Here is an 11,373-nt window from a genome sequence, read left to right on the forward strand (position 1 = left end):
TGTATGTGTGTGTGATAACCCCCTCTAAAACCTCTCCCTGTGTGTGTGTGATAACCCCCTCTAAAACCTGTGTGTGTGTGTGTGTGTGTGTGTGTGTGTGAGATAACCCTCTCTAAAACCGCTCTGTGTGTGTGTGAGTGATAACCCTCTCTAAAACCGCTCCCTGTGTGTGTGTTAACCCCCTCTAAAACCTCTCACTTGTATGTGTGTGCTCTAGGGAAGTGGGGCAGTATCCGGGGTAGTGGGCGTCTGAGTGCCTACAACCCAGAAGTGGGGAACAGGCTGTCCAGTAAGGAGTCTCCCCAGCCCAACGGGGGCCCCAGCGAGGCCCTGTTCCTCAGACAGCAGAGGGCCTACCTCTACATCATCGGAGACAAGACACAGCTCAAAGTAACTGCCAATACACAATACTACACTAGACTGTCTACTTATTTAATATTGATTGACTCAATATCCCAGAAGTCTTTGGAGGTCTTAGTGTCATTGAACCTTCAATCAATCAATCAAATGTATTTATAAAGTCCTTCTTATATCTCAAATTGCTGTATAGAAACCCAGCCTAAAACCCCAAACAGCAAGCAATGCAGGTGTAGAAGCACGGTGGCTAGGAAAAACTCCCCAGAAAGACCAGAACCTAGGAAGAAACCTAGAGAGGAACCAGGCTATGAGGGGTGGCCAGTCCTCTTCTGGCTGTGCCGGGTGGAGATTATAACATGGCCAAGATGTTCAAATGTTCATAGATGACCAGCAGGGTCAAATAATAATAATAATCACAGTGGTTGTCGAGGGTGCAACAGGTCAGCACCTCAGGAGTAAATATCAGTTGGCTTTTGATAGCCGATCATTGAGTATCTCTACTGCGCCTGCTGTCTCTAGAGAGTTGAAAACAGCAGGTCTAGGACAGGTAGCACGTCCGGTGAACAGGACAGGATTCCATAGCTGAAGGCAGAACAGTTGAAACTGGAGCAGCAGCACGGCCAGGTGGACAGGTGACAGCAAGGAGTCATCAGGCCAGGTAGTCCTGAGGCATGGTCCTAGGGCTGAGGTCCTAGGGCTCAGGTCCGAGGGAGAGAGGTAGGGAGAGAGAGAGAGAGACAACAAGGGCAGTTCGTTGCTCCAGAGCCTTTACGTTCACCTTCACACTCCCGGGCCAGACTACACTCAATCATAGGACCTACTGAAGAGATGAGTCTTCAATAAAGACTTAAAGGTTGAGACCGAGTCTGTGTCTCTCACATGGGTAGGCAGACCATTCCATAAAAATTGAGCTCTATAGGAGAAAGCTCTGCCTCCAGCTGTTTGCTTAGAAATTCTAGGGACAGTAAGGAGGCCTGCGTCTTGTGACCGTAGCGTACGTGTAGGTATGTACGGCAGGACCAAATTGGAAAGATGGGTTGTAGCAAGCCCATGTAATGCTTTGTAGGTTAGCAGTAAACCTTGAAATCAGCCCTTGCCTTAACAGGAAGCCAGTGTAGAGAGGCTAGCACTGATACATTTTTTTGGTTTTAGTCAAGATTCTAGCAGCCGTGTTTAGCACTAACTGAAGTTTATTTAATGCTTTATCCGGGTAGCCGGAAAGTAGAGCATTGCAGTTGTCTAACCTAGAAGTGACAAAAGCATGGATACATTTTTCTGCATCATTTTTGGACAGAAAGTTTCTGAGATTTGCAATGTTACTTAGATGGAAAAAAGCTGTCCTTGAAACAGTCTTGATATGTTAGTCAAAAGAGAGATCAGGGTCCAGAGTAAAGCCGAGGTCCTTCAAACAGAAGATCTCTTTGTTTCTTGGGACATAGAACAAGCATCTCTGTTTTGTCCGAGTTTAAAAGTAGGACATTTGCAGCCATCCATTTCCTTATGTCTGAAACAGTCTTCCAGGGAGGGCAATTTTGGGGCTTCACCGTTTTTCATCGAAATGTACAGCTGTGTGTCATCCGCATAGCAGTGAAAGTTAACATTATGTTTCCGAATGACATCACCAAGAGGTAAAATATATAGTGAAAACAATAGTGGTCCTATAATGGAACCTTGAGGAACACCGAAATTTACAGTTGATTTGTCAGAGGACAAACCATCCACAGAGACAAACTGATATCTTTCCGACAGATAAGCTCTAAACCAGGCCAGAACTTGTCCGTTTAGACCAATTTGGGTTTCCAATCTCTCCAAAAGAATGTGGTAATCGATGTTATCAAAAGCAACACTAAGGTCTAGTAGCACAAGGACAGATGCAGAGCCTCGGTCTGACGCCATTAAAAGGTCATTTACCACCTTCACAAGTGCAGTCTCAGTGCTATGATGGGGTCTAAAACCAGACTGAAGCATTTCATATACATTGTTTGTCTTCAGGACAAACCTTGACCCCTGTTTGTCCCATATCATCAGGGTGGGAAGCAGGACTCGTTCCAGCAGTGGGAGGTGGTGCCCATCGAGGTGTGTGATGTGCGTCAGGTGAAGAACAGCTTTAAGAAGCTGATTAAGGCCTGTGTTCCCAGCTCAGCCACCTCTGAACCCAGCATGACCTTCCACCGCTGCCTGGAAGAGTCCGAATGGATGTGCCTGGTAATGCTCTCATTCATACAGTGTGTGTATGTTTGTTAGCATGTGCAGCTGTAAAAGTGTATGTATTGTGCAATAGAGAGACCTATGGATGCATTTGATTTTTGTATGTTTATCCTGACTCTGCCTGCATAAGGTAATGTGTGTATGATTTAAGTGTGCTAATCATGATGTGTGTGTGTGTGTGTCCAGCTCCACAGAGTTCTGCAGGTGTCTGTCCTGGTGGTAGAGTTGTTAGACACGGGCTCGTCAGTCATGGTCAGCTTGGAGGACGGCTGGGACGTCACTACTCAGGTATAGCACACGTACTCACTAAACATACTCACAATGCAAACACACCTCTCACAGCTAATGTAGGTCAACTTGTACATACATGTGATATATCGTCTCTGCCTGTGCTACCGATCTGTCTCCTCACTCCGCTGTTTAGGTAACCTATAAATTACGATCATCCTGTCTATCTGACTGTCACACCGATTCTTGGTCTCTCTCTAGGTGGTGTCTCTGGTCCAGCTTCTGTCAGACCCGTACTACCGGACCTTCGATGGCTTCCGCCTGCTGGTGGAGAAGGAGTGGCTGTCGTTTGGCCACAGGTTCAGTCATCGCGGCGCCCAGACCCTGGCCAGCCAGAGCAGCGGCTTCACACCTGTGTTCCTGCAGTTTCTCGACTGCGTGCACCAGGTATGTACGTGTGGGGGTGGGTTTTATGGTTGCAGGTGTGACAGTAAAGTGTGTGTGTGTTTGTCTAACTGGGTGTTTACATGTCAGCTACTTTACCCATATCATCTGGATTCTGCTATTTATCTGTATAGGTGTGCATCTGTGTGTCTGAGTAAACATGTGCGTGTGTTTACCTGAGTGTGACAGTGAATTTCTTTTTTTTTCCCGGCCAGTGATGTGGACTCGCATGTGTGTTGCGTCTCTGGCAGAGGGTTTCAATAGTCCTGTCTGTATTTATGATCCCAGCTTCACAATGGCTTGCTCTATTTAACCCCCTGTTACACAGGGACATACACTGCGTGTACAAAACATTAGGAACACCTTCCTAATATTGAGTTGCTTGCCAGTTTGCACTCAGAACAGCATCAATTTAACAGGTGACACTAATAAGGGATCGTAGCTTTCACCTGGTCAGTCATGGAAAGGGCAGGTGTTCCTAATTTTGTACACTCAGTGTTATATGGGTTGTCGTTCCCACAATGAGTGCCTTTTGCGTCCATTTGATATTTTAAGTAGAAATTGTACACAAATATTGAATTTTAAAATCCTATTATATTAAATGAAGTGCCCTTGAATATTGACCAAATGGAAAAATCAATACATTTTGTGCGTCCTCTGACTTGTAGGAAGCTTTTTACCCACTCAATCACAATATCATTGTAAAACACTAGTTGCTTTTGTTGCTTTGATTTGAAGGTCAACCCTGCTACGTGAACGCTCTTTTTAGTATGGTGGGGGGGGGGGGAATCAGGCCCTTGAAATTGAGCTCAGGTGCATCCTGTTTTCATTGATCATCCTTGAGATGTTTCTACAACTTGATTTGAGTCCACCCGTGGTCAATTCAATTGATTGGACATAATTTGGAAAGGCACACATCTGTCTATATAAGGTCCCACAGTTGACCGTGCATGTCAGAGCAAAAACCAAGCCATGAGGTCGAAGGAATTGTCCGTGGAGCTCAGAGACAGGATTGTGTCGAGGCACAGATCTGGGGAAGGGTACCAAAACATTTCTGCAGCATTGAAGATCCCCAAGAACACAGTGGCCTCCATTATTCTTAAATGCATGAAGTTTGGAACCACCAAGACTCTTCCTAGAGCTGGCCGCACTGAGAAATTGGGGGAGAAGGGCCTTGGTCAGGGAGGTGACCAAGAACCCAATGGTCACTCTGACAGAGCTCCAGAGTTCTTCTGTGGAGATGGGAGAATCTTCCAGAAGGACAACCATCTCTGCAGCACTCCACAGGCCTTTATGGTAGAGTGGCCGAAATGGAAGCCACTCCTCAGTAAAAGGCACATGACAGCCGGCTTTTAGTTTGCCAAAAGGCACCTAGAGGACTTTCAGACCATGAGAAGCAAGATTCTCTGGTCTGATGAATCCAAGATTGAACTCTTTGGCCTGAATGCCAAGCGTCACGTCTGAAGGAAACCTGGCACCATCCCCTCAGTGTTGCTGCCACCCATGCTGTGGGGATGTTTTTCAGCAGCAGGGAAAGGAAGACTAGTCCGGATTGAGGGAAAGATGAACGGCGCAAGTACAGAGAGATCCTTCATAAAAACCTGCTCCAGAGCGCTCAGGACCTCAGAGTGGGGCCAAGGTTCACATTCCAACAGGACAACAACCCTAAGCAGATAGCCAAGACAATGCAGGAGTGGCTTCGGGACAGGCCTCTCAATGTCCTTGAGTGGCCCAGCCAGAGCTCGGACTTGAACCCAATCGAACATCTCTGGAGAGACCTGAAAATAGCTGTGCAGTGATTCTCCCCGTCCAACCTGACAGCTTGAGAGGATCTGCAGAGAAGTATGGAAGAAACTCCCCAAATACGGGTGTGCCAAGCTTGTAGTGTCATACCCAAGAAGACTCAAGCCTGTAATCGCAGCCAACGGTGCTTAAACAAAGTACTGAGTAAAGGGACTGAATACTTATGTAAATGTGGTATTTCAGTTTTTTATTTTTAATACATTTGCAAAAATGTCTTAACCTGTTTTTACTTTGTAGTTATAGGGTATTGTGTGTAGATTGAGAAATTATTTAATCCATTTTAGAAGAAGGCTGTAAACAAAATCTGGGAAAAGTCCAGGGGTAGGAATACTTTCCAAATGCATCCTACCTGAGTTCTTTGCGGAAGAGTTCTGAAATCTGCCACATCCCGATTGAATCAGCTTTTGTCTTTTCGGAGGAGAAAAGTATATACACGTTTAAAAACAATATGCTACTTCTATCTATAAAATGTCTTTCACAACTAGCTATCGTTTGTTATATCACGTAATTCGCCGATGACGCGTGAGTGGAGAGGAGAGTCTTAATTTCAATTTCAGTTTCTCCTCGATGACCTTTTTCCTAAAGGAGGCGAGAGAGGACGCAGGAGTGCGCAAATGCAATTGAGGAAGGGCCAGTGAATGTTTGATCAAGAAGTTGAGCAGTAAACACAGGAAGGGCAACTGACGTGTTACCTTAAATCCTGTCCCCCTTCAGATCCACCTGCAGTTCCCCATGGAGTTTGAGTTCAGTCAGTACTACCTGAAGTTCCTGGCCTACCACTACGTGTCCAACCGCTTCAGAACCTTCCTACTCGATTCGGACTACGAACGCATTGAGCTCGGTGAGCCTTTTATCCGTTCTACGCATAAGGGCAGGAGGTTTACCTTATCAGATGGCCTCCAGATTCAGGTTACATGGTTAGGAGAAACTCCAGACCCCATAGATACTATCTGAATTCTTAGAAGTAGGTTATTTCAGTACACATTTGGGTATGTGAGTGTGACTTATATGCCAGGTGAGTGATTGGGTTCAGTGAGTTGATGAATCTTCTGTCTGTGTTAAGGGGTTCTGTACGAGGAGAAGGGGGAGAGGAAGAACCCGCAGGTGTGTAAATCAGTGTGGGATTACATTGACCGGCTCAACAAGAAAACACCCATCTTCTTCAACTACATGTTCTCACCAGAGGATGAGGAGGTGAGTGAGCCTGGAACACAACTGGGTTACATTAGACTGCCCCCTGGTGGTGAAGTTTACTGAAAATCCAAGTGGCTATCACACATTTTTAATCAAGTGGAGGTTTGGTTTTACGATCTTAGACTCGACCTAAGATTTACTAGCCGATCTTGAAGTTAGAATTATTACTTTTAATTACAAGCACATTTTGTGGTAACAAAAATAAATCCATGTGGTCCCCAGGTGCTGCGGCCGTACAGCTTCATCTCCAACCTGAAGGTTTGGGACTTCTACACAGAGGAGACGCTGTCTGAGGGCCCGTCTTACGACTGGGAGCTGGTGCAGAGGGGCCGGCAGGAGAGGCTGGCTGAGGAGGTGCCTGACAAACCAGACACCACCACCCCCAAATCCCAGCGACACATCGTCTGGCCCTGCTACGACAGCCGCAGCCGAGTGGTACCCGACGCCATCACCAAACTGCTGCAAGTTAGTGGAGATTACTTACACATTACGTACCATCAGTATACTGCTGTATACTGTATAACCCTAACTTGTTGTAAAATTCTCATACATGAATCTGACTTGCTCTGTGTATTCTGTCCTAGGACCTGCAGAGTCTGGAGGCTGAGTTGGGGCTGCCACCAGAGAAATGGAAGGACACTTGGGACAAGATCAAGGCCAACCAACGGGCCGAGGCCAAGCTGGAGAACAAGGTGAGAAACGCTGGACAACCAGAAGCTAACCTAGGATTTCACTAGCTATTAGGATGCCATCCTTCTGACAATTTAACTTAGACACTTACTTAGACTTTTTGAAAATAACTTCTTGTAGATTTATAGTAATGTGTTCTACTGACCTCTTGTGGAAACTATTTGTGTTTTATTGAATAGATTAGCCCTCCCTAATCTAATCAGAGGATATCCCCCTGTATTTTCTTGCTCTTCCTCCGTTCTCTCACTCTTTCAGCCGTCGTTCAACAGCTCCTTGCTGATGTCGTCCAACCTGAGTCACCAGCGGCGGTCTCAGGGGGTGTACCTTCCGGAGAGTGGGGTGGGCTCCTCCATTAACCTGGCCATGGACCGTGAGACCAGCACCACCTCCACCCCTGTGGCAGGGCGCCCCAGCACCAGCACCCTATACAGCCAGTTTCAGAGTACGGAGAGTGAGAACAGGTCTGTACCCCCACCCTTATCGCTGCCCCAGCAACACATTACCCCTCGGTGTGTTACGAAAGTGGCTGACTGGGTTTCCTCTACCTTTGACTCCCAGGAGTTTTGAGGGCATCCTGTTTAAGAAAGGTGCATTGCTGAAGCCATGGAAACCCCGCTGGTTTGTGCTGGACAAGACCAAACATCAGGTAAGAGGAGGGAGGTGGACCATGATACTGATGGTGATTGTTACTGTGGTGGTGATGATAATGATCTCTTTCTAGCTGAGATACTATGAGACCAGGCAGGACAAGGAGTGTAAGGGGGTGATTGAGCTGGCAGAGGTGGAGTCCGTCATTCCAGGCACGCCCACCATGGGAGCGCCCAAAAACATAGAGGAGAAAGCCTTCTTCGATGTGAGTTACCAGAGCCCTCAGGGTGATGTTTTTTATGACATGTAATGATCAGTGAATGCGTTTGCTAAATGACTCAAATGTAAATCTACGAGTTAACTTAAGAATGGTCACATTCTTAACCTCTCTCGTTCTCTTTCTACGGCAGCTCAAGACGACCAAAAGAGTGTATAACTTCTGTGCGCAGGACAGCCCCAACGCACAGCTGTGGATGGACAGTATTCAGAGCTGCCTCTCTGATGCCTAGAGAGATGCACGGCTCCACCATAACCGGAACCAATGAGCAGTGCTGAGGCACCTGATGGACATCTCTGCTGGCCAATCACAGGAGTTCCTCTCCAAAAGGAGGAATTGAGACAGATGGGGGAGGGTCCTTTCCACAGTTGAGCGCCGTTGAGTGTCGAACTGATGTCACGTTTCAGTGTTGTTATAAAAATGAAAATTAAGTAAAGTCCCTGAATAACCACTCGCTTTTGTCTCACCGTGTTGCTGGCTGCAGCCTGTCACCTTGGTAGTACAACCACTATTTGCGCTGGATGTCTATGCAAAATGGAGCTAAAAGAAACAAAGCATGATGTAGTTTGTTGTGTGAGCTTGAAGATGGACAGTTTCTCACCAGACTAATCTAACTGGTGCCTCCAGCATGCATATGTAGCCAGACCCACCCATCCCAACACTCCAGGGAGGAAGTACATTATCCAGCCATGCAGAGGATCCTGCCTGTAGTCAATGAAAACTGGAAGTGGAGTGTTTCCTTTAACAGAAGAACACAGAATCGGCCCCAACTAATACAGGACAGTCGTCATGGTCACCTGCTAGCTGACGTTGAAGCCTCCCCTGTCACTGCCTGATGTAGCTGAGTCTTACCCGTGAGGAGTTGGACACTCACAGATCCCCTCTCTAAGATGTCTCTTATTCCCTAGACACACCACCAAGGGAGCCCTCTCTACGGTTTATGAAGGATTTCTATTTTTGGGTCACTCAAAATTGTGTGAGATATCAGTCTACCTAGTTATCACCCACAGAGCAGTTGATGGTGATATGCTGTTATTAGTCCTCGTGATCAAACCAGGAGAATGGCAGTCAGAGATTCTAAATCTGCCTGTCTGCAGAACAATATTAGTGTTTACACAAGAAGCTAAAGTTCTTCCTCTATTTATCAAAAACAAATAACCACTATTACAGTTCAGAATGTTAAGGGATGCTGAAGGAACATGTTTTTGTGAAGATTAATTTATGCACAAAATGATAAATCAAAGGTGATGGGAGGAGATTATGGGATGGATGACTAGTCTGTTTACATGACACAGTGCTGAGACTGGATCTGACTAACATGACACGACCCCCCTCCCCCTCTGTTTCTTTGGTCAGGTTTAATGTTGGACAAATGGTATCAGTTATACAAGTGCCAGTGGATTTTAACATGTGACAAGTATTAGACAGTTGGATTGGAATATGCTCTAAACAAGTAAAAACAACCAATTTGTTAATGTAATAGAGTTCTTGACCAGAGGGGGGTGTTAGTGGTCAATGCACTTAGACTAATACATTCACATTTCCAACAATAATTACAGCCAATTAATAGCATTGAAAGTCTCAAAAGCATGTGTCTGAGCATAAGATATCACTCGGTGCACCTTACTCAGCCTTTGTGTGGTGGTCTGTGAGTCACAGCTTGGCTTCTGAACAACTGCATCTACGTGAACAGTAATACTTCAGCGAGTCCCGACTTTCTCGCCGCTGCTCTTCTGTCTAAACCAGTGTTTTTAGCTAGAGGCTGGTACATTCTATTCTTACGCCTGTACATAGGAGTCAATGTCTGTTAGAGCCTTGTAGAGAGAGTATGTTTAGCTGGAATTTGTGAGATTGCAATTAAGTCACTTGTTAGTTTTTTTACGCTACAGAGCAGTATCGGTTAGCCCTCATTTTGAGCCCCCAAGTTACGAAAACGGACACATACTCCTCGTTTAACACACACATTGCTGTGTAAAATATGGTTATACTGCTGTCTTGTTGAACATAAAATTTGAATTGTAGATTTGTGTCTAATAACTCCTTTTGTATATACTACTCAGATTTGTATGTAACGTTTATGGTAGTAATTTATTTAACTTTGTCTCCTCGGTAAGAAAAGCACCACTTATTTTTAAAATTAGGAATCCAATGTGCCATTTGTTTTTCTGTGTTAACGTGACTAATGCTACTACTTTTTGGAAAATGTGTTGTGGAAGTAAATCCTAAATGTCTTCTTTTTTTACATTGTCCTTCCCCGATATCAATCCCTAAGCAGAGTGGAAATGGTGTGTTTGTATGAGCAAGAACTAGCCTCCCTAGTTAAGGTGGATTTTCTGGAATGGAATCTCATTTAGCTGCACAGGTGGGGTGTTTCTAAAACGTCACACCCACCCCAACACACACTTAAAACCCAGCTCACCCAATTTACTAGTCTACTCATCTCTCCTGATTTGGGTAGATTATATCCACAATGTTAATCAGTACAATAACTTTTTTTACATTTTTTTTCTTCTCTCTCTAAATAGGAATTTCCTTCTGAGCTGGGTCTGTCAATCATGTAATATATTTTTTAGAATTAAAACACTGTGGGTTTAAACATCACTGTTTTGGTGTAGGTTTGTCCTTTTTTCTCTAGTCCAAGATTAAGGATCTGTTAACACTTGCTTTGGGTGTTAATATCTCCGATCACTTATGAAGCTCTCAATTTTAGCACTACATGAGTGCAAAGACACAGCACCAGCCAGGTAAAACCAACCTCATTCCCTGGTTATGAGAGCACCAGTCTGAAGAATAGAGGGTTATGATCAATACTGTATCTATGCATGTGCGGATGGTTGTGTCCAGAGGGGCCCCACCCTGTTGGGAGTAGTTAGTGGTATGGGCAGGGAACACCATTCTGAACTCTTTATATAGCCTTCCTAAAGCCACTGTTAGACTTGGCAGGAGAAACATCAGACTCGCCAAGTTAGAACATGCACTTTGAAGAAAATGCTGTTAGAATCTACTCATTTCACCGTTCAACCCTAAACTTAACCAAGGCAAGAACTGTCGGCAACATACTATTAATGACAGAGTGAGGAAAGCTGATGCTATGACAATTAACCTGTTAATACAAAAGCATAATCATTTGTTCTACACTCACATTTTATATATTTAAATTGAAACAAGTTGGTATTTTGATTCACCTCCATTCTGGCCACAGTCCCAAAAGGAGGGTGTGGGGGGGAAACTAAAATGCATCCTCTGCCTGAAGGAAACCATACATGATTGGATGGGTGAAAGCACTATAGTTGTCATCCAGCAAAATCTCAAAGGGAAGGATGCATTTAAGTACTTTGCTATTCATGTGGTCAACCAAAGTGTCAAATGAGTAAGTACACTACTGCAGTGGTTCTTAACCTTTTTCGGATGCTGTACCACCTGAATTTGGCTCTGCCCAGAGTACCTTCCCATGTGAATTTTACCAGTAGACCTATCGTGTCATGAGTCAAGTATACCCTGGTTGGGAACCACTGCACTAGAGGTATTTAGCAGAACCCAACGTTGACCCTCTCAAAAAGACAGCTCCTGCCCTGTAAGTGTTT

General features: G+C 45.1%; 1 protein-coding gene across 11 annotated transcripts in view; it reads left to right on the plus strand.

Annotated features, from left to right (window-relative positions):
- Positions 1-10,390, plus strand: part of LOC112247333 (SET binding factor 1) — a 76,725-nt gene extending 66,335 nt beyond the window's left edge. For all 11 annotated transcript variants that reach the window (XM_042311116.1, XM_042311122.1, XM_042311119.1 and 8 more), the window contains 12 exons: positions 218-390; positions 2,386-2,562; positions 2,752-2,853; positions 3,055-3,240; positions 5,755-5,881; positions 6,104-6,234; positions 6,457-6,699; positions 6,819-6,926; positions 7,180-7,385; positions 7,483-7,570; positions 7,646-7,777; positions 7,923-10,390. In XM_042311116.1, coding sequence (XP_042167050.1) covers positions 218-390; positions 2,386-2,562; positions 2,752-2,853; positions 3,055-3,240; positions 5,755-5,881; positions 6,104-6,234; positions 6,457-6,699; positions 6,819-6,926; positions 7,180-7,385; positions 7,483-7,570; positions 7,646-7,777; positions 7,923-8,021 — 1,772 coding nt within the window. In that variant the 3' untranslated portion in view covers positions 8,022-10,390. The remainder of the gene's footprint in view (positions 1-217; positions 391-2,385; positions 2,563-2,751; positions 2,854-3,054; positions 3,241-5,754; positions 5,882-6,103; positions 6,235-6,456; positions 6,700-6,818; positions 6,927-7,179; positions 7,386-7,482; positions 7,571-7,645; positions 7,778-7,922) is intronic.
- Positions 10,391-11,373: the final 983 nt, after the last annotated feature.

This window comes from Oncorhynchus tshawytscha, linkage group LG33 (assembly GCF_018296145.1).
Source record: "Oncorhynchus tshawytscha isolate Ot180627B linkage group LG33, Otsh_v2.0, whole genome shotgun sequence".
In the NCBI taxonomy this organism is placed as follows: domain Eukaryota; kingdom Metazoa; phylum Chordata; class Actinopteri; order Salmoniformes; family Salmonidae; genus Oncorhynchus; species Oncorhynchus tshawytscha.